Raw genomic sequence first — 24122 nt, forward strand, 5'->3', positions numbered from 1 at the left:
AAATAATTGTGGTTTAAAAGGTTAAAAATAATTGCAGAAACCGCATTACTTTTGCACCAAACTGATATATTCTTGTCTGTGAACTCTGGACATGGTGGCCTTTCCAGACTGAGGTATTTTTGATGTAGTTAGTTCTACCCTAAGCTTGACTACTTGGTGAATGCTTATTAGCCTTGCTTCTCTGCTGCTACAGAAGCTATGGAGGGAAGCTTTTCTCTCTCAGGACCTGCCTGCTGACTTCCTCTGAGATTGACTCTTCCTGCTGCAGGACTGAGCACATTTCATCACCAGCAGTGTGGAAGACTAAACCACTGGGAGTCCTGTGTTGGGCTCCATATCTGCATGACTCCTAGATATGACTCCTAGATACTCCTAGATATAAGTCCTAAGTGGGGGACTTCTTTCCCTCCAGGCTGCTGTTGTATTGACACTCATTTCTTCTTTTCTTAAATTATAATTAGCATACATGATGCATTAGATGTCCTGGATTCAAATTCCAGTCCTATTCTTTATTAACTGGGAAGAGAGGTATCTGAATCTTTTCAAAATAACTCAGCCTCAACTTTTCTATTATAAAGCATTTTTTGAAGTTCTTTGAGTGAGCTAACAGGGTGGAAAATATCTGGCACAGTAGAGCCACTAAAATATTTCTTCATTGCCTCTCCTGGTGTTGGTAATGTTTGTTGTATATCGTAGCTATATTATTAAATTAGGCTACTTAATATTCAAAAACCCCTATTTATTTTCGATAAATTTATGCAAAATAAATGTTATTGATGTACTTGCTAGCAATGAAGAACCTTCTAGAACTATTGTGTATACACTTAACTTTGTTGTTTTCATCATTGTTATTTTGCACTTAATTTTTAATACACAGAATTCACTTTTAGTCTTCATATGTATTTGGTCCATAGTGGTTATTGGGCAGTGTATTCAGGAGGTGAATCTTTTATTTTTATTTTATTATTTTTTAAATAATTTTTAAATTTTTTCAGTTACAGTTGACATGCAATATTATACTAGTTTCAGGTGTACAACACAGTGATTAGAGATTTATAATTTACAAAGTGATCACCCTGATAAATCTCGTACTTATCTGACACCATACATAGTTATTACAATACTGTTGGCTGTATTCCCTGTGCTATGCTTTACATCCCATGACTATTTTATAACTACCAATTTGTATATTTTAATCCCTTCCCCTTTTTTGCCCCCCCATGCCTCTTCCATCTGGCCACCATAAATATGTTCTCTGTATTTATGAATTTGTTTCTGTTTTGTTTATTTTGTTCTTTAGATTCCACATATAAGTGAAATCATATGAAGTGAGTTATTTTTCAGTTATGATTTCCACTGAAAACTTAGATATTTATCAATACTAAGGTGACTATTTTAAAAATTAAATGTATTGGGGTAACATTGGTTAATAACATTATATAAATTTCAGGTGTACAACTTTATAATATGCTATCTGTATACTCTATTGTGTGGTCACCACCCAAAGTCTAGTCTCTTTCTGTCACCATATATTTGACCCCCTTTACCCTCTTCACCCTCTCTTCACCCCCCTTCCCCTCTGGTAATCACCATTCTGTTGTTGATATCTGATTTTGTTTTTCGTTCTTTTATATTTTGTTTGTTTTGGTGTTAATCTCTACCAGTATCACAAAGTACACTGAAGATAGAACAGTATTTATCCAAAAGTTCAAAGGCTTAGTACATGTTTGGTGATCAGCTTGTACTCATTTATAAAATCATTGGATTAAAAAGCTTTCAACAGCTTTTACACAGAGTACATCAATGGATCTCTTCACAGTCCTAATAATTTGTCTGTCTTGCTTGATTCTCCTTTTTCTGTGGAACCGACGCTATGCCAAAGGGAGGCTGCCACCTGGCCCCACTCCTCTCCCAATCATTGGAAATATTCTACAGATAAATATTAAGAACATCCCCAAATCCTTAAGCAAGGTAAAGTATGATTAATTTTCTTCCAATTGTTGGCAATAAGTAGCTAAGACAGCCCTATAGCTAAATAAAATATGGTGCCAGACACTATGTTTTAAAGAAGTGGTTTTAAAAGGAAGTGTCCATTGGATACCTAGACATGAATTTAAATGGTGTACAGCTGGAAGGCTGGCAGAAGAGAATGAGATCTATGAGATGATTGTTGAAATTGCTAAAAGTGGCATTTCCTGTCCACATAGGTCCCCTTTTTAGTAATTACCTTTTGGTGAACTCTAATGGTAATGAAACTGCTTTTAATTTCTTAAAATTTACTGATTACAGAGTTACAACACTAAAATTTTCCTAAAAGTACACATTGATGTGAAGTCGAGGAAATAACTAAATGTTCAGAAACTTTCACAGTTTCTATTATATGTGCTTAATGAATGAGTGAATAAGTGCTCTGCTCTTAGCTATTTATACAACAATAGCTCTTTAAATCTGGATGGGATTGTCTGAAATTTGTCTTCCCTGAGATGGCTAGTTATCAGACAACGGCCCCTGGAAGCTCCTTGTGTTTTCGCTCTGGATTCAAAAAGATTGTGTCAGCACCCCAGTGCATCCACTTGTTAATTCACAGTTTGGGGCAAGTTTTAAAAATATCTCTGAGCTTTAACTTCCATTTCTTTAAAAAGTGAATAATAATTATTTTACACAAGGTATTAGTATATCATGTATTCTACAAGTTGTTGAATGCCTACTCAGGGTTAGGCACTATATTAGACGCTGGGGATTTTCAATGGTGAATAAAAAAAGACCATAGCATTATGGAATTTACAATCTAGAGGGTAGGCATGTAGTTGTGAAATAATCATACAAATAAGTGTATGATTACAAGCCATGTATCAGGGATATAGTAGAAAGAGGCCATATAGCTTGGAGGACCAGGGGTGGGAGGAACAGTCAGCCAAGGGTTCTCTGAGGAAGTGAAGTTGGAGCTGCGATCTAAAGAATGATTACGCATTAGCCAGACAAAGAACAGATGAAAGTTTGTTCCAGACTTTTTCGCACGGGAGGAGAATTACTGGTTGGAGTATCTGAAAAAGGACCAATTTGGTTGTAACCCAGAGAATAAGTAAAAACACGGTGTGAGATGAGATTGAAGAGGTAAACAGGGGCCAGAGTATGTAGGTCTTACAAGGATTTTAATGATATTGGTCTTTAGCATGAGAGCTATGTGATGCCATAAAGTGCTTAAAGGACTGTCATGGTAACGTTTGCCTGTGACAAGATCATTCTGGTTGCTTTATGGAGAATGAATTGTCAAGTAGCAGAAGGACTCCAACATTGGACGTGATAAAAGAGTATGAGTCCTATATCATATAGTAAACTGAATAAGCTACCGTGAGAGAACGACTCCAATAATACAATGGCTTAGAGAAGATAGGAGTTTATTTCTATGTCACATAATGATAGAGAGATGAGTGCTGGTGGGCTGCCTCTGTTCCATGAGATCTCTCAGAGAACCAGTCTTTCTCGGTCTCGTAGTTTACCATCCTGTGTCCCTAGGCTAGTGTTCTCATTTGCATGGTCCCGGTAGGGCCATCTCCATGCTATCATTTCAACCCATGGGTAGGGGGAGAAATGGAGAGCATGCTGTGACCATTTATGCAACAGTGTAGGATTTGCACACATCACTTCTGCTGACATCAGTTCGTGGAAACTTATTCACATGGTCAAATAAGGAAGCAGGGAAATGTCCATGACTACGCTGCCATGTCTTTATGTATTATTAAAATGTAGAGGTCTCTGGTACTAAAAGAACATGTAGAGAATGGATGATGAGGGATGATTATTAGTCTACGCATGTGGCAAGATGGAGGAACTTCCCTTAAACAGGAAGAGAAACATATCATTTATTGTACCTGTAGGAAGGAAGGAGAAATTTGGAGCAATTACAGGTTTGGCAGAAAAGAAGTTAATAAAATAATATGCATAACATTTATGATTCAGACCCTGTCACACAGGAGGAGCTGGATAAAGGATAACTATTGATGGTGATAATAGTAGCAATGTTACTACTAATATAATGATAATTACCATTTAAGTAAAGTGATTTATTATTAGATTACTGGGTCTAGAAGTTGAATTAAAAAAATGTTTTTTATTCAATGACTTGTATTTTCTTATTTTTTCCAAAATGCGTACTTTTTTCTTTTTTAAAAAATTTAAGGATAGTTGGTATACAATATTACATTAGTTATATTAGTTTCAGGTGGAAATCTTTTATAACGGCTGAAAGAATATTAAAATGTCTTTTGGTAAGATTAAAAATATTTTCCTCACTTGTCTACATTTTTAGTTTTGAAATTCTCACTAATCTGTATCTTCTGTTCCATTGCTAGCTAGCAGAAGAGTATGGCCCTGTGTTCACCGTGTATTTTGGCATGAACCCCACTGTGGTGCTGTATGGATATGAAGCAGTGAAGGAAGCCTTGATTGATCGGAGTGAGGAGTTTTCTGGCAGAGGCAGTTTTCCAGTGATAGACAAAATCTTCCAGGGATCAGGTATGCTTCAATTTGGGGGATGTGTGTGTGTAGATTTGTAAGTTGCAAAGATTCTAAATAGGCTAAGGAATTGAGAAATTATGAACATTTAGAGAAATTTATGAAAATATCATAATGATGACATTTTTCTATACAGGATCATTAATCCATATTTAAAATTATGAAGGTAACACAATGTCTCCGTGAAACATTAAATCCAATGAGACCAAACCAACTAACCATTAATGTTCTATGAATCTGTGACTAAGTCATGTACATTTTAAATCACAGCCTGTAAAGATAATGAGAAAGAGAGAAAAGAGGGGAGAGGAAATTGACTAAATGATCCTGTTCACCAAATATTTTGTTTTATGTCCTGAGTCATGGTTGCCAAAAGCTATTTTAGGAAGCTTGCATAGTATGCATGGAACCAACGAAAGTTTGGAATATTTCCGACCTTGCCTTCAATTTTCTCTTCTTCCAAAACAGCATTAGAAATATTTGAATTATTCAATAGAATACAGAGCACAAATATGCTCTGAAAAGAGGATTATGGAGAAACACATAGTGAGTATGAATTGGAATTGATATTAGAAAAAGCTTTTTAAGTTAAGTACTTGAACTGTCTTTCATTTGTTTTTGGAACTGGTCTTAAGCTGTCCAGTGCTCTGGATGGTCACTGGGTTCCAGCAAAAAGAGACATGGCCTGAATGCAGTCCTTTCCTCCTATTTTCTCTAAGATCTTCCTGGACAATTTCCTAGGAGCATTGTTTTTTCTCCTGATCTCGTCTTGACACTGGAAGTCTGATGTTGAACTTCCTTGGGGTTAAGACCACATTTCATGGAAGAGATTTAATAAATAGAGGGCAAATGTTAAAATGAGAAGGACTATGGCTATGTTCCTTATCTGAGGAATAGATTTTCATGAGCTTCCTTTGCACAAGAGCTGTCTTTCCTTCTGTTGAGAATTGACTCCATTTATTGCTGCTCCTAAAATTTACTTACAATGCACAAAAGTAATCCCTGAAAATTTAACCCATGACTTGGACTCACCATAATTTATTACCTGTGTAATTCAAGAGCAAGCCTTTTCCCTCCATGATCTTCAGTATTCTCATCAGTTAAATGAGGACAAAACATAGAGGTTTAGAGGAGTTAATGGACAAAGAAGAGTTTAGTACTCTGTAAAACCAAGAGTCTAGATGGTAACATTCTGGGCTGGATTAAGAGAGAAGGCAGGTGAACTAGGGCTTAATGGGAATTCCTGAGGCTGGCCCAGCCTATTTTTACATCTCTGCATAAGTGTCATTATTATTTCCTCAGATAAAGACTCTTGGCTATAATTCATGGCAATGGAAGTTATTCCTCTCTCTCTCTCTCTCTCTCTCTCTCTCTCTCTCTCTCTCTCTCTCTCTCTCTCTCTCTCTCTCCCTCTCTCCCTCTCTCCCTCTCTCCCTCTCTCCCTCTCTCCTTTTTTTTTTGGCCTAATAGGAATTGTTTTCAGCAATGGAGAAGTATGGAAGCAAACCCGGCGTTTCTCCCTCATGGTTTTGCGGAATATGGGAATGGGAAAGAAGAGTATTGAAGACAGAATTCAAGAGGAAGCCTTGTGTCTGGTGGAAGCATTAAGAAAAACCAATGGTATGTATTTCTTTATGTAATTAATGGTCATAGTTTGGCTAGACTACATGCTACTACAAAAAGACTACAGAGAGATATGTACAATAAAAGTTTACTTTTTGCTCACATAACAGCAGTAAGAGGTAAAGTTAATTATATTTCAGTAAAACTGAAAAAAAAAAAAAAAAAAGCATTGGTGGGTCAGTGGTAGAATTCATGCCAAAACCTTCTCCATGCATAGGGTGGCATTACAGCTCACATAGAGTGTAGGTATGAAAGGAGTCAGCTGCGGTAGCATAAATCTGCACAGTGTGTATACGTGTGGGCACATGTGGGGCTAGGAGAGGGTGTAGAAGAGAAAGGAGTGGGCAGGAGACTTGGCAGGAAAGGAGTAAGATCAGGATCATGAGATACATGTGGTTTTTAACCTCAATATTTAAATATTTTTCATGAACATTATTAACTAAATAATACTATATTCTATATCTTGAATTGCCATCATGTTTTTAAACCAGTGTTATATTACTGTCCAGATGGGTTGTTTCCCTTTTCTTTTGCTAATATTAAAAATGCAATTATTGTGCTCGCTTCAGCAGCACATATACTAAAAATGCAATTATTACAAATATTTGCATAATTCTGGTTTCTTCCTTAGAATAAATTTCTGGAAATGGTGGTAGAGTATCAATGGACATTGTTTGGACTTTTGACACATATTATCTAGGAATGGAAGGGAGACCTAGAAAAAGAAGGGATAAGAGCATGAGGCTTACACTGCATATGTTGTTCTGTAACCTTATGTTTAAATTTAATATATTAAATAGTTTCAGTTTAATATTAAATGCTTTTTAAAGCACATTATTAATGGATTAGTACAATATTCCATTATTTTGGATGTACCATAGTTTATTTAACCAGTCTTTTAATTTTGGCCAGAAAACTGTTCAGTTCTTTGTTGCTATTAATATGAAAACAATGCAATCCATATTAATCATTGCCTATTTCTGACTACTTTCTTAGAATAAAATTTTGGAAATGGAATTAGTAAGTCAACGAATGTTGGGTTTCGATACATATTATCTGGGGAATTATTTGGTGCACTTAATTTATATTTCAAGCAGAATTTATTATTAACTGATTCATTTTTTTTCTCATAGTGAATATGACCTTCTCTCAGTTTCCTGACCTTTGATCACCCAGACTGTATGATTCCACCTAGCTATGGGGACCACACAGTCTCAGGGTAGCCCATTTCATCACTAGATAACTATAACTGTTGGAATTTTCGTTCACATGTTGAGTAGAGCCTTTTTTCCTTGTAACTTTTACTTTTTGATCCCTGCTAAGTGTTTGCTTTTGGAGTTGTACTGTTTTGGAAGTTCCCACACAAGAGGCAGGATGGACCACCCACTCAAAATTTTGTTTAGATGTTGAGACTGAAGGTGCCATGCACATCTCAATACTATATGAAAAGGTTTATTACTGACATAATGAGGCTTTCTGTGGAGGCTAGGGTGGCCCCAAAAATGGCTTGACAGGGTAGGGAACGGATACCGGCTTGAGGTTTTTATGGTGGTTAAAGGGGTTTGGGGTGGAGATGAGGGTTCTGTGTGCTGGCCAGGGTTTGTGTGGTTTAAACACCGTACTTGTGCCCAACGAGGGAACAATTAACCTTTTTTATCAGTTTGTCCAGATGTGAGTAGAGGAAGAAAAGGAAGGCTTAAAAGCTGTCAGCAGCCAAACACCAAAATATGGAGTCATACTCTTCATTATATATAGAAAGCTATTTCCAATGCTATAACATTTTTTCAAATATCTGAATGCAATTCCAATTTTTCTCATTATTCTCTCTTCTATAAGAAAAGTATATCCAACTTTTTAAAACTGTGTTTTGTGAAATGTGATTTCAAGTTTCCTCAGTCTCTTGATTTTTTTATTAGGTCACTCAGTTTCTTACGGGCATCATGAAGAAGTATTCACACGGAGAGCTAAATTTTACACTTTTAAAGATATTTTTTAATGACCTCCCTCTTGTAAATTACCTTGTGGCTTTTATTTGGAGAATATTGTAAGTGGGAGAATACTTGGGGGAAAATTAATAAATAAGTTTGACTGGATTACACAGTTTTGTTTTGGGAAAGACAATACATTTTATTTTAGGCCTGTTGAGTTTATAGTGATGATGGCATGTCCAGGTAGCTCCTATACTTAATTAATCTTAGAAGTCAATCTTCTCAGTTATTTTAAACAGTCAACTTAAGATGTATATTAAAATTCTGTTTTAACTTTTATTTGTTTTTCTAAATTTTTAAAAAATTTTTATTGGGGAATATGGGGGAACAGTGTGTTTTTTCTAGGGCCCATCAGCTCCAAGTCATTGTTCTTCAGTCTAGTTGTGGAGGGCGCAGCTCACTGGTCCATGTGGGAATCGAACTGGCAACCCTGTTGCCAAGAGCATGCGCTCTAACCAACTGAGCCATCTGGCCACCCCTCTAACTTTTAACTTATATTGTTTTTAGCATCTCCCTGTGATCCATCTTTCCTTCTGTCCTGTGTTCCCTGCAATGTGATCTGCTCCATTATATTCCAGAATCGTTTTGATTACAGTGATGAGAAATTGTCAACCTTGCTAAAGTATTTTCATGAAAACTTCAACATTGTAAGCGCCCTCTCGACACAGGTAAAGTCAAAGTTCTCTTTAAATGGAAAATAATTTTCTAATCTATTCCTCATGCCTACCCCATCCCTTTACCCTATTTTAAAATTGCTAAAGTAATGTTTATCAAATTATCATTTGAAACCACTTAGTGAGTTATCAATCAATTTAATGTATTGAAATAAATTTAAAACATGAAATATAGTAATAGAAAGAAAAATATTATAGTGCATCAAAAATATAATAAGGTATTTTTTGAGAAACTTTTTTTTCTCTGAGTTTTATATCTATAGATGAAGAGGGTGGTAGTGTAAAATATATTTCTTACTATACTATACTGTCAGAAAAATGTTAGTAACCTATGATATATAATCATTTACATCTAAAATTCTTTGTCGATCATAAGGTCATAATGTGTTCCACTTGGGAAGGACCCTGGAGAACAAACAATCAACTCCTCATTTTTTGGAACAAGAAACTATCACCAGAGCTATTATGCATATTTCCAAAGTAGCCTAGCCAAGACAAGAAATGAGCTAGACCTAGAATATAGATTTCTCGATTCTCTATCTAGTTTGATACAAACTACCAACCTGAATAAATTGCTTGAGTGCCTACCAAGTGCTGTTAAGTCATGAAGGTATTGTCTAAAGCAGAGTCAGTAAATTCTAGGATTGGGAATGGCCAGATGAAGAAGGGGCAATGTACACATTCTTGAGGGTGTAAAGTGCCTAAGGAAAAATAAGCTAACTCGTGGTGCCCTGGACTTTTTGTAGATCTATTCCAGGCCCAGGACTGGTAGCAGCTGTCCTTGGTTTGCAGTGTGGCCTCTCCCACATGCCTCCAGGTGATCACAGGCAGTGACCAAACATGGATGCTTTGTAGATCCTACCAGGTCGTCCCAGGCAAATTATAGGCAGTGGCCTGTACTGGAGTCCCTCCCAAGAGGCCTCAGACCAACATACCCAGAGGTCAGCTTCAGAGCACAGCAGAGCACCATACAATTAGCCCCACAAGTGACACACCCAAAGGTCAAGGTCAGTAGGCACCGGAGCCCATTGGGGCAAATCCCGCTCCACAGGGTAAGCCTCCTCCACAGCAGCCCATAAGCTGTGGAAGTTGCCAAACTCGACAGCCAATCAGCCTGAGGGTCAATCACACCTGATGTGCAATAGCAATTAAGGTTCAACTACAAAAGGAGGACACACACAACCCATATGAGGGACACTCCTGGAGCACCCAGTGTAGGTGGCCAGGGATCCTGTGCCACTGGGCCCCACAGGGCATCTACTATATATGGCCACCTAGCCAAGACTTGGGGACATAGCAGCCCTTCCTAACACATAGAAACAAACACAGAGAGGCAGCCCAAGGGAGGAAACAAAGAAATATCTCCCAAATGAAAGAATAGGAGAAAACTCCAGAAAAATAACTAAACAAAATGGAGGCAAACAACCTACCAGATACAGAGTTCAACACAATGGTTATAAGGATGCTCAAGGAACTTAGTGAGAACTTCAACAAAGAGATAGGAAACCTAAAAAGGACATAGAAACCATAAAAAAGAACCAGTCGGAAGTGAAGAATACAATAACTGAAACATAGAATGCCCTAGAAGGAATCACTAGCAGACTAAATGAAGCAGAGGATCAAAATGATTTGGAAGAAGAGGTAGCAGAAAACACCCAATCAGAACAACAAAAAGAAAAAAGAATCCAAAAAAGTGAGTATAGTTTAAGAGGCCTCTGGTACAAGATCAAGCATAACAACATTTGCATCATAGGGGTACCAGAAGGAGAGAGAGAGCAAGGCATTGAGAACATATTTGAAGAAATAATGACTGAAAACTTCCCTAACCTAGAGAAGGAAATAGACATTGAAGCCCAGGAAGCACATAGAGTCCCAAACAAGATGAACCCAAAGAAGCCCGTGTCAAGACACATCATAATTAAAATGCCAATAAAAAAGACAGCCTACTGAATGCAAGAAGATATTCACCAATGATACATCTGATAACAGGTTAATATCCAAAATTTATAAAGAACTTATTCAACTCAACACCAAAAACACAATCCAATTCAAAATGGAGCAGAGGACCTGAATAGACATTTCTCCAAAGAGAACATACAGATGGCCATAGACATATGAAAAGATGCTCAATGATATCATAAACTTGTCACCAGTACATAAATTTCTTGTACATTGTATCTGTTCTTGTGTTTCGTAATTAATTGTTACGTAGATTTTCTTGCACCATTATACGTTAAAAAATAAATGCTAAAATTCCTTTATAATACCCAAAACAAGTACATAAATGTAAACAAACAAAAATTTGAATTGAAAACTTAAAAGAATTTTTTCCCTGAAAATTTGGGCCAAAAACGTGGGTGCATATTATACATGGGAGCACATTATATACGGTAAAATACTGTATGTTCTAGTGCAGGAAGCATGTTTTATTCATCTTTATCCACTCAGCATATAGCAAAGTGTCTGATATGGACCTGTAATAATTTGGTGAGTGGATTAATGAATGATTCTTTACTCTTTCAGCTCTACAATGCTTTCCCTTTTGTAATGCGTTATCTCCCAGGAAGTCATAATGATTTATTTAAAAACATTGCTGAACAACAAAATTTTATTATGGAGAAAGTGAAAGAACACCAAGATTCCCTGGATTTCAATAACCCTCGAGACTTCATTGACTACTTCCTGATTAAAATGGAAAAGGTATAAATGACCCTGACCTGCTACTTCATCTTTGTGGGTGATGTGATTCATGGATTGGCTTTGATCTTCCCAGTAAAACTGGGATAGTAAAACAAATGCTACCTCCTAAGGATGTATTAATTGCTGGTGCACACCATATTGGGTGTCTTGAGATATTTCTAAATTCTCACTAAAAACAATTTAGAAGGTTTCATATTTACCATGTTAGAGCTGGTTCTTTATTTAGGAGCAGATTGAAGCACACACACAACCAAGCATGTACACAGGGAATGTTAATGATAAAAAAAAATATTCTCATTCATAAAATGAGTTCCATGAATGGAAGATGTAACCTATGAGGGAACACAAGAATGGATAGAAATCTAGAAAGACTTACCTTTGGAAATACACTAGAAAGTCTTCTCAGATGAGGTAGAGGAAACTCTAAGTCTAGGGAATGATAACTGCAGTGATCAGATGTGCTCTCTCATGGGATCTTGATTGTAATTGAGGAACTGTTCTGGGTGTAGTGACTGATGACATTGGGAATAGTGATGCCATTTAGGGGTGGGTGGTTCTGGAGGCTTGAATGAGAAATTTAGACATGATAAAATAGACAATAGATGCTGGAGATGGCAGTGAGTAGCGGTGATGACTTGATAAAAATCACATCTAAGAGAATTGTGGAAGAACTGACTGGCTCTTGTGGGTAAGAAAGTGAGGAATCACAAAGGACTTATTGGAAGTTTGTAACTCTGAACTTATTTTAACTATTTGAAGGAATCCTAACAACTCATCTAACTTTACCTTCAGCGATAGCCCTCTCGAATGTCTGCCTTAATTTGCCAAATAAGCAAATTAAGCAAATAATGATGTTATATTGAGTTATTTTACGTTATCTTTAAGGCTCTTTTATTTATCAAGTAATTCTAACTTATCATTGCTAGGAAAAGCACAATAAACAGTCTGAATTTACCATGCACAACTTGATCACTACCGTATGGGATGTGTTTTCTGCTGGGACAGAGACAACGAGCATCACGCTGAAATATGCTCTCCTGCTCCTGCTGAAGCACCCGGAGGTCACAGGTATGATCACAGAGGGTGGGCAGAATGAAATTCCAGGTAGAAATTGGCAGGTAACACTGATGAGTATCCGTTCTTCACCTGCCTAAACAATGTACAAGAAAATTGTAAATTGTAGAGTGTCCTTGATTTGCATCAGGACATGTGAAGTAAGCAGAGTTATCTTAAGATCTGGAAAGAATTAGCCTTCCTCATTCTCTAAAAAGATATCACTTGATATACCCTTTCATGTCCAGATAAGTATATTTTCATCAAAGGATACTTCTATTCAAATGAGTTTGCGATCTAAAGATTGACTCAACAAAATTACAATCTTTCTCTACCAAAGGGACTTATTCTCTAAATGAAAAAAAAAAAAAATGAAAAATTCTTTTCAATTATACCCTTTTGAAGAAACAGGTTTTTCCTCACAAACATGATTTCTCTTGCAACTGCAACTTTTCCGTTTTTCCTCCTCGTTTTTATTGAATCATCATCAAAGAGGATTATTTCCTTCACCACTATATCATGTTTTGGCACATTAAGACACTTTTAGTACAATTGAATCTCATAAATCTTATCAGCATGACATCAGCACCAGATCTTTCTACTCTGTTTAAACTTCTGCTCTCCCACAGCAAGTGAGATGCTTTCCAAATGGTGTCATTTAGAAAGTTAGCCTCCAATTCCTTTGCCTGTGCTCATTGTGGGATATGATGGTGATATATTTCTTTCATGTGACACAGACTCTTTTAGCCAAATAGCTTCGCTAACTCTTATAAGACCTATATTGATTATGACTATAAATAGTATATGCCATTTTTCTCCAACCCTTTACATCTTGTATATGTTGCAAAAACACTTCTTGTGTCATATTTCCCCATTGCTTCCATTTCCAGTTCCCATTTGGGTTTTTTCTTGCATCATGTCCATTTATATTTTCCTTTTCTTCCCATCTTCATCTCTCACTGTGCCATTCTACTAAGCATCTGATTTTATAAACAGTTCCTAACCACTTTATATAATCACTTGTTTCTAGACAAAAGTCTAGCATCTCAACCTGAGAAGGTGAAGTTTAAATCTTCTCTAAAATTCCTAACCTTTTCTTCTTTAGAACTCTTAAGCCATAGAATTTTTATATGCTCCATTACAAAGACACATTCTTCTGGCTGTAGTTGAATACCATTTGACTAAAGTGGTAATGTGGTGTTGGAGTAGTAGCTGTGTGACCTCAGACTCATGATTACCTCTTTCCAGATATGCTGGTGCTTCATCTGTTTAAGGGAGATGACAATACTTCCCAACATTCATAGAGTCTTTCCCTCATAAGAAAAAGTTAATAAGCATTTGTTTTAACTAATAGATAGTCCTACTTAAATTACGTATCATTAACTTGATATACTTTGTAGGTAAAAGAAAAATATAATTCACTAATACAAATTACTTTCAGTCTTGTTCAATTTCTGAGATTGTGGGTTTGGAAATGAGAAAAACCACATAATACCTGATGTCCTTAAGAAATATATTTACTTTTCTGGATCTGTTTCCTCATTTTTTAATTTTTTTTTATTAGTTTCAGGTGCACAAAACAAAGTAATACTTAGACGTTTATCATTTATATCCCTCACACTGTGTCAACCCCCCTCCCCCCATCTACTATCCCTCTGACATCGCACAGCCATTACATTTCCACTGTCTCTATTCCTAATGCTGTACTCCGCTTCTTGTAACCACACACACACACACACACACACACACACACACGACCTTGTAGTTGACATTTATTATTGTTCAGCTTCAGCTTCAGGTGTACAGTGCAGTGATCAGGCATCTACATCATCCTTGAAGTAGTCTCCCTAATGAGACAAGTGTCCATTGATACCCTACAAAATCTTTACAACATTATTGATTATATTCCCCAAATTAACTTTTGTAACCCCATGGCAATCTTGTGGTTACCAACTGTGCTTTCCAATCCCCTCACCTTGTCCCTTATCCCCACCGCCCCCCATCTAGCAACCCTCAGTTTTTCCTTTATGTCTCCGAAACTGTTTCTGACTAGTTCATTCACTTATTCTCTTCTTTAGATTCCACATATAAGTGAGATCATATGGTATTTGTCTTTCTCTGTCTGACTTATTTCACTTAACATAATGTTCGCTAGGTCCATCCATGTTGTTGCAAATGGTAAGATTTCATTCTTCTTTATGGCTGTGTAATACTCCATTGTATATATGTACCACAGTTTCTTAATCCAGTTGTCTACCGATGGGCATTTTGGTTGTTTCCATGTCTTGGCTATTGTGTATATGCTGGAATAAACATAGGAGTGCATAAATTTTTTTAAATTAGAGTTTTGGATTTCTCCGGCTAGATACCTAGGAGTGGAATTGCTGGATCATAGGGTAGTTCCATTTTCATATTTTTGAGATACCTCCATACTGTTTTCCATAGTGGCTGCACCAATCTGCAATCCCGACAACAGTACACAAGGGTTCCTTTTCTCCACATCTTCGCCAGCACTTGTTTGTTGATTTATTGATGATAGCCATTTTGACTGGGGTGAGGTCGTATCTCATTGTGGTTTTTATTTGCATTTCTCTGATGGTTAGTGAGGTTGAGCATTTTTTTCATATGTCTGTTTGCCATCTGTATGTCCTTTTTAGAAAAATGTCTCTTCATGTCCTCTGCCCATTTTTTAATTGGGTTGTTTGTTTTTTTTGAGTTGAGTTGAGTGAGTTTTTTTATAAATTTGGGATATTAATCCCGTATCGGATATATCATTGGCAAATATCTTTTCCCATTCAGTAGGATCCTTTTTGTTTTATTGATGGTTTCCTTTGCTGTGAAAAAACTTTTTAGTTTGATGTAATCCCACACGTTTATTTTTTCTTTTACTTCCCTTGCATGAGGGGATATATCAGTAAAAATCTTATTCCAGGTAATGTCTGTAAAGCTTCTTCCTATATTTTCTTCTAGGAATTTTATGGTTTCAGATCTTACCTTTAAGATTTTAAGTCATTTTGAATTTATTTTTGTATATGGTGTAAAGAGGTGGTCCAGTTTCATTTTTTTGCATGTGTCCATGTTTCTTCATTTTTAAGATACATAAAATAATACCCAACACATTGAGCTATTTTGAGGAATTATAAAGTTATATAATAAATAATACAGCATGCCTGTTGAATTTTGCTTTCTAAATAAATGTTAACTTAGTTCTTGTTCCTATGTGCTGAGTCAGCTAAACATCTTATTTAATTGCTCTATTTATTAAGCATTTACTGGATAGCTCTTGCCCTCTTGGAACATACATATTTAAAACAAAAACTGGCATATAAAAAGGGGTTAAACTACATGGTTTGTAGAGAGCATTCAAGATCCTAGACCCCTAAGTCTTGTTTGATAGAGTACACAAAACAGAGAATCAGTGTTGACAAATGAATTTCATGGTACAATTGTGTTTTATGTATATATATATATATTTAAGTCTCTAATGAAATTCCAATTTGCCTGGGAAACTGAAATTCTGTTTGTTTTTATCCCTTATGGAAGTAGTTATATGTAATTTTCCCTTTTTCCCATCTCCCACCACTATGTAACTATAATTAAGAAGATCATTTCAGAGCCCAGGTCAAGATGGCAGAGTAGGTAAATACTGTGCTTGCTTCTTCTCACAACCACATCAAAATTATAACTAAACTACAGAACAACCATCATTGAAAATTGCCTGAAGTCTAGGTGAATGGAAGTCCTGCAACTAAGGACATACAGAAGAAGCGACCTCAAGACTGGTAAGAAGGACAGAGACACAGAATGGGCTGGTCCCACAGCCACATGTGGTGGTTAAAAATTGGGAGGGGAAGTGTTGGGGCACACCCAAGCCACCTCCACTGCCTTTACCGCTTAAACAGCCTGTCTTGGTTCATGCGGTGGACTTTCCTGAAATCTCTCAAGGGTTTTCAAAACCCAAACAAGCAGAATCTGGCTTCAGCATGTCCCGTACCACTTGCTGAGCAGCCACAAGCCTGGCACTAGCAGCAGCCAGCCTCAGTTCACAGCTTAACCTCTCAAGGCACCTCCAAGCCCAGTGAAGTTGGCAGCCACCTGTGGACTGCTTTGTAGCTGATGCTAGGTGGGCCCCAGCAGAGCACGGGCTGCAGCTGAACTTGGCCTGCAGTGGGGCCCCTCCCAGAGGGCCCCGGGAGTAGCACATCAGGTGGCCAGCTTTGGACCAAGCTGTAGCACCACCCAGCTGCCTCCAAGAATGACACATCCAAAGGGCAGACTGGGCAGGCACCTGGGCCCTGCTGAAGCAAATCCTGCTCCTTATTGTCAGCCCCTGCACAGCAGCTCCTCCACTGTAGTCACAGGAAGTCCTCAACCAGTGAGCCTGAGGGTCAGTCCCTCCCATTCATGTGCAAACAGCAACCAGGGCTCAAATACAACAGGAGGACACACACAACCCATGCAAGGGACATACCTGGAGCACCTGGCTCAGGTGACTGGGGAGACTATGCCACTGGGCCCCACAAGACACCTACTAAATAATACCACTCTACTAAGGCTGGGAGACATAACAGTCCTACCTAATATATAGAAATAAACACAGGGAAGCAGCCAAAATGAGGAGACAGAGAAACTTGTCCCAAATAAAATAACAGAACAAAGCTCCAGAAAAAGAACTAAATAAAATGAAAACAAGCAGTCTGCCAGATGCAGACTTCAAAACATTGGCTATACGGATGTGCAATGATCTCAGTGAAAACTTCAACAAAGAGATAGGAAACATGAAAATGGAGCTAGAAAATATTACAAAGAATCACTCAGAAATGAAGAATACTACAACTGAAATGTAGACTACATTAGAGGGAATCAACAGTAGATTAGATGAAGCAGAGGATTAAATCAGTGATTTAGAAGATAAGGTAGCAGAAAATACCCAATCAGAACAGCAAAAAGAAAAAAAGAATCCAAAAAATATGAGGATAGTTTACAGGGCCTCTGGGACAACATCAAGCATACCAACATTCTCATCATAGAGATACCAGAAGGAGAAGAGAAAGAACAAAAAAGTGAAAACCTATTAGAAGAAATAATGATAGAAAACTTCCCTAACCTGGCAAAGGAAATAGACATACAAGTCTGGAAAACGAAGAGAGTCCCAAATAAGATGAATCCAAAGAGGCCCACACCAAGACACATCATAATTAAAATGACAAAGGTTAAAGACAAAAAGAAAAATCTTAAAAGCAGCAAGAGAAAAGCAGTTAGTTACCTACAAGTGAGCTTTCATAAGACTGTCAGCTGATTTCTCAACAGGAACTTTGCAGATCAGAAGGATTGGCACATAATATTCAAAGTGATGAAAAGTAAGGACATAAAACCAAGATTACTCTACCCAGCAAAGCTATCATTTAGAATTGAAGGACAGATAAAGAGCTTTCCAGACAAGAAAAAGCTAAAGGAGTTGATCAACACCAAACTAGTATTACAAGAAATGTTAGAGGGACTTTTTTAAGAAGGAGAAGGAGAAGAAAAACAATAAAAAATATGAATAGTAAAATGGCAATAACTATATATATAACTATATATATAACTATATATATAACTATATATATAACTATATATATAACTATATATATAACTATATATATAACTATATATATAACTATATATATAACTATATATATAACTATATATATATATATATATATATATATATATATATATATAAAATTACTTTTAATATAAGTGGATTAAGTACTCTAATCAAAAGACAGGGTGGCTGAATGGATAACAAAACAAGACCCTGACATGTGCTGCCTACAAGATACTTCAGATTGAAAGACAAACACAGACTGAAAGTAAAGGGATGGAAAAAAATATTACATGAAAATGGAAACAAACAAAAAAGTGGGGGTAGCAATACTCATACCAGACAAAATAGACTTTAAAACAAAGTCTATTTATAACAAGAGCTAAAGAATGACCCAGTAATCCCACTTCTGGGTATTTATCCAAAGACCGAAAACACTACTTAGAAGGGACATGTGCATCCATATGTTCACTGCATCATTATTTACAGTAGTCAAGATATAGAGGCATCCTGGGTATCCATCAATGGATGAATGGATATAGAAGAGGTGGTGCATATATACAATGGAATATTTCTCAGGCATATAAAAGAATGAAATCTTGCCATCTGCAACAACATGGATGGACCTAGAAGGATTTTACTGAGTGGAGTAAGTCAGACAGAGAAATACAAATATCATATGATTTCACTTTTATGTGGAATCGAAAGAACAAAATAAACTAACAAACACAAAAGAAATGAACTCATAGATACAGAGAACATATTTATGGTGGCCAGATGGAAGAGGCATTGGGGATTGGGGGAGGCTGAAAAAGGGGAAGGGATTAAGAAGTACAAATTGGTAGTTATAAAATAGTCATGGGATGTAAAACATAGCATAAGGAATGTAGTCAACAATATTGTAATAACTAGGTATGGTGTCAGATGAGTATGAGATTTATCGCGATGATCACTTCGTAAATTATATAAATCTCTAATCACTGTGTTGTACACCTGAAAATATAATAGTGTATGTCAACTGTAATTGAAAAATAATAAAAAAAATCATTTCATGTCATTTCCATTTCACATTAATTCTGACTCCTGCATTGCCAGCTAAAATCCAGGAAGAGATTGAGCGTGTGGTTGGCAGACACCGGAGCCCCTGCATGCAGGACAGGAGCCACATGCCCTACACAGATGCTGTGGTGCACGAGGTCCAGAGATACATAGACCTTGTCCCCAACAGTCTGCCCCATTCGGTGACTCAGGATACTATGTTCAGAGAATATCTTCTACCCAAGGTGAGAAATCCTATGTATTTCATCTATACTCCTCCTTGGGAATCTTAGGTTATCAACTATCACAGTAGTAGAATTACAGGTGGCCTAACCGTCTACAAGTATTGCTAATCATAACTCAGGTATCTTGCCTTCTGACCACATGCTCTTTTCTTTCTAGTTTGTTGATACAATTTTATAAATACAATACTGCTTAGATTACCACAGGATTTTCAGTACACTGCCTGTCCATTAGCCCAATCTGCTGTCCACTTCTCTGCTTTCTAGGGTATGTTTTATTAGTCCTGCCACTTAACCAGTAGCCTGTACTCCCTTTGCCTCACCAACTATCTGTTTCACTTATTTGTCAAAATTTTCATGAATAAAATATGAAACAATTCAATTGAAAGAACATAGTAGGAGGAGGGGATACTTACCAGACTCATCCTGATGGGGAAGTAAATGGTTTTCATGAATATGGCCACTCAAGTAGAGTTTTAAGAAGATCTCATACTTGGTTTCAAAGAGAATAAGTTAGATTTTCAGTGACATCAGCACTTTTAGACAATAGTGCAATTTATTTGTTAAGAACAATGTACTCCAGGGATCTTCCTAAATTTTCTGAAAAGCGAGTGCTGGTGTCAGGTTACAAACTGAAGAGCATGGCCTTGGAATCAGTGAACAGTGCCCTGGACTGGCATTGTATGATTTAAGACTTGTTAAGCTTGGTCATTAATTTCTTTTGTGACATGATGTAAATAAATTCTCCTTTTTATGCCTCAGTCTCCTCATCTATAAAACAAAAGGATTAGATAAGGGACTTTTTTCCCCCGCCCAAGCTCCATGACCTTCTTTATAATCCAGTTTATCTGTTTCTCTTTATGTCAGGGCACAACTATATACGTATCTCTGACTTCTCTCCTGCGCGATGACAAAGAGTTTCCCAACCCCGATCAGTTTGATCCTGGCCACTTCCTGGATGAAAAGGGCAACTTTAAGAAGAGTGACTACTTCATGCCTTTTTCAGCAGGCAAGCAAGCTTCATTTTTATCTGTACATCAGGGATCAAATGACATGAGGCAGGGCTTTGCATGGAGGTGACTCTGGTCTGGACAAATTGTCATTTGTAGGAGGCCAGAGGCACCACTCCCAAAGTCCAGGTTCTCCTTGGATTGGAGGCTGCTCCCTGAGTTCTGTCCCATAACCCACTACTGAGATTCCTACGAGCTCCTCCCAGACGTCCAGTTCCACGAAGACCTTTCTCACCTGCCCTGGGAAGCCAGTTCACTCAATACACTTCACTGAGGACCGTATATGTAGCAGACTCATGTTCAAATCCACGGGTATAAATGTGAACAACAAACAGATCCTCTCTCTAGGAGAGAGGAAGGCAAATTAACAATGAGACTGCAGAGAGACAAATGCTCTCAAGGGACTATTGTGGGAGCCCAGACAGGGGAGCTCCTGATTCTTGCCTTTTGAAGTGGGCAGGGGCAGAGGGCAGAGCAGATGGAGGGTAAGGGGAAATTTCTTGCAGGAAGTAGCATTTGAGTATCTTCCTTTAATTTGTCAGGGTCCTGGAAAGAAATAGGTGGCGTACACAAAAAGGTGAATTAAAGAAAGTTTAATAAAAAGGCTGTTTTCAGAGGTATGAGCAGGATTATGGGAAGTAAGAAGGTGTTATAAAGTACTCAGGGGCTAGCACCAACAGCAAGACGTTACCATCCTCGGTTGGAAGGAACGAGGGAAGGAGGGTATTACTGGAAACCAAAGAGATCTTTAGCAAAGAGGGAGTGGATGCCTCGACAGGAGATGTATCATTAGGTAGAGGAATACAGCCGCTGCCTAAATTGTGGCCTGGCAGGGTGGGATTGAGCAAGTAATACTCTGTGTCAACATCTAATCCTCTAAATCTATTCAGAACTGAGGGGGGAACTAACTTCTGGGTTTATGCATTCCATAGGCATCTCCTTAACACAGAGTAAACATAAAAGACAAACACACACAGAATGGGCCTGGAAGGGTGAAGAAACACAGAATTTTCAGCACCCTCCAAAGGAGAAACAGTGGGAAGAGTACGGGATGAAGCACCTTTCCTATAGAAGTCACTGAAACAGAGTCAAAATTTGGAGATTTGCTCCTGATTAAATATCTAAGAAAATAGGTATCAAGTAACCCTTGGTCTTGTGTTCCCAAGATCATGTGCAATATCCAGAGATGATTGCAAAGCAAGACACTGCTGTACTCCTCCTTGTCTTTCTTCCTGTATTTGGGCCACTGTTACATAATGAGCCTGCTCGAGATTTCCATTTATATCACAGGGCTTGCAGGCTTGCTTTTGTCCTGACTCTGTGGGTACCATTACAAGATCTAAGGCCTTACTTTAAGAGCTTATATTCCAATCTGTGAGACAGATGAATACTATAATTTCATGTGAAGTGTGCTATATTAGAAGCATTAATTTGTGGGTTGTGGAAAAGATAAGGGAGTGAATTACATACCTTAAGCACGTCAAAGAAGTTTCCATACAATAAAAGACACCTGAGCTGGATCTAGAAGGATATGGAGAATATCAGCAGGCAGAGCAGAGGGGAAGACTATTTCATTTGGAGAATGACTTGGAATCTGAGATAACATTTGAAATTGCCAGTCTGTTTGGGATTGATAAATAATTAGTAAAGTTTGTGGCTAGTTTGTGATGTTTCTCTTTATACTGGGCAATGGTACGCCCTTGAAAATTTTTAAAGCAGGGACATGACAAAGTTAAGATTATCCTTTAGAGTCCAGATAAGGAGAAGTAAATCTGCTGTTGAGTCTTGGGTTGGAGGTAGATGGAAAAGTAGACTGTGTGTCTCATGCCAATTGGGATATGTGAAAGAGTGTGTGTGTGTGTAGAAAAATGTCACTGACAAGCTTCAGCAAAGCAAATCCAATGTGGGTGCGTAGAAAAGATTTTTTCATATAGCACGCACGCAAAAATATGTGCTGAGGAAAAGAAGAAAGCCAGGTTTCAATGTAGCTAGAAGAATCCATTGGTTAATTAGTCTTTTATTAATATATTTATTTAATTGTTTCATATTTTTAAAGTCACCCTGTGTGCTAACTCAGAAATAGAATTAAATGAATATTTAATTTATGTGTCATTTTTAGGAAAAAGAGTTTGTGCTGGAGAAGGCCTGGCCCGCATGGAGCTCTTTTTACTACTGACCAACATTTTACAGCATTTTACCTTGAAATCTCTGGTTGATCCGAAGGACATTGACACCACCCCAGTTGCCGTCGGGCTAGGCTCTGTACCACCTGAATATAAACTCTGTTTCATTCCACTCTAAAGAAAGGGGAGGCTACCAGATTGCAGAGCAAGACTCTCTAGACTCATCTGAACGAGCCAGATGCTTTCTGTCCAGTGTGTTAGCTATCATCTACCTCTCCCCTAATGGCAGGAATGACATTCCTCAATGCTGTCTCCTCTAATTTTCGCCATCCTTTAAAAAATAAACCTATAACTCCTCTAGTATGAAACATAAGAAAAAGTCTCTTTTTCAAATTTTTTTTCAATTCCAGTTGACATTATAGTCAATAATATTATAAGAGAAAGTCTCTGTGATCTTGAACTCTGCGAAGATTTTAAAAAAATAGGCCACAACAATCTTGAGAAGTAAGAACAAAGTGGGAGGTATAATGATACCTGACATCAAATTATACTACAAGGCTACAGTAACCAAAACAGCATGATACTGGTGTGAAAACAGACACATAGATCAATAGAACAGAATAGAGAGCCCAGAAATAAATGCATGCTTATATGGTCATTTAATCTACAACAATGGAAGCAAGGATTACTGTGGGGTAAAGACAGTCTTTTCAATAAATTGTGCTGGGAAACCTGGACAGACACATGTGAAAAAATGAAGCTGGACCACCTCCTTATACCATATACAAGAATAAATTCAAAATGGATTAAAGACTTAAATGTAAGATCTGAAACCATAAAATTCCTAGAAGAAAATATAGGAAGAAATTTTATAGACATTACCTGGAGTAAGATTTTTACTGCTCTATCCCCTTGGGCAAGAGAAGTAAGAGAAAAAAATAAACATGTGGGATTACATCAAACTAAAAAGTTTTTTCACAGCAAAGGAAACCATTAATAAAACAAGAAGGGATCCTACTGAATGGGAAAAGATATTTGCCAGTGATATATCCGATAAGGGGTTAATATCCCAAATTTATAAAAAACCAACTCAAAAAGAAACAACCCAATTAAAAAGTGGGCAGAAGACATGAAGAAGCATTTTTCTAAAAAGGACATGCAGATGGCAAACAGACATGAAAAAATGCTCAACCTCACTAATCATTAGAGAAATGCAAATAAAAACCACAATGAGATACGACCTCACCTTAGTCAAAATGGCTGTCATCAATAAATCAACAAACAAGTGCTGGCGCGGATGTGGAGAAAAGGGAACGCTTGTGCACTGTTGGTGGGATTGCAGATTGGTGCAGCCACTATGGAAAACAGTATGGAGGTATCTCAAAAATCTGAAAATGGAACTACCTCATGATCCAGCAATTCCACTCCTAGGTATTTATCCGGAGAAATCCAAAACTCTAATTCAAAAAAATTTATGCACCCTTATATTTATTGCAGCACTATACACAATAGCCAAGACATGGAAACAACTGAAATGCCCATTGGTAGACGACTGGATTAAGAAACTGT

At 37.4% G+C, this 24122-nt stretch overlaps 1 protein-coding gene across 1 annotated transcript; it reads left to right on the plus strand.

Annotated features, from left to right (window-relative positions):
• Nucleotides 1–1726: 1726 nt before the first annotated feature.
• LOC109443873 (cytochrome P450 2C21-like) lies at nt 1727–22932 on the plus strand. Its single transcript, XM_019724705.3, has 9 exons — nt 1727–1971; nt 4353–4515; nt 5986–6135; nt 8634–8794; nt 11324–11500; nt 12427–12568; nt 19236–19423; nt 20288–20429; nt 22550–22932. Exons 1-9 carry the CDS (start codon nt 1804–1806, stop codon nt 22729–22731), a joined length of 1473 nt encoding a protein of 490 aa, XP_019580264.3. The 5' UTR covers nt 1727–1803; the 3' UTR covers nt 22732–22932.
• Nucleotides 22933–24122: the final 1190 nt, after the last annotated feature.

This window comes from Rhinolophus sinicus, chromosome 15 (assembly GCF_057876585.1).
Source record: "Rhinolophus sinicus isolate RSI-liver-muscle chromosome 15, RSI-T2T, whole genome shotgun sequence".
NCBI classification, from domain to species: domain Eukaryota; kingdom Metazoa; phylum Chordata; class Mammalia; order Chiroptera; family Rhinolophidae; genus Rhinolophus; species Rhinolophus sinicus.

Excerpts from the sequence above, each read along its gene's own strand:
- LOC109443873 (XM_019724705.3), top strand. The coding sequence starts at position 1,804 with ATGGATCTCTTCACAGTCCTAATAATTTGTCTGTCTTGCTTGATTCTC. Across the intron at positions 12,569-19,235 it reads GAAGCACCCGGAGGTCACAG|CTAAAATCCAGGAAGAGATT; the intron begins GTATGATCACAG and ends CTGCATTGCCAG. Across the intron at positions 20,430-22,549 it reads CTTCATGCCTTTTTCAGCAG|GAAAAAGAGTTTGTGCTGGA; the intron begins GCAAGCAAGCTT and ends TGTCATTTTTAG.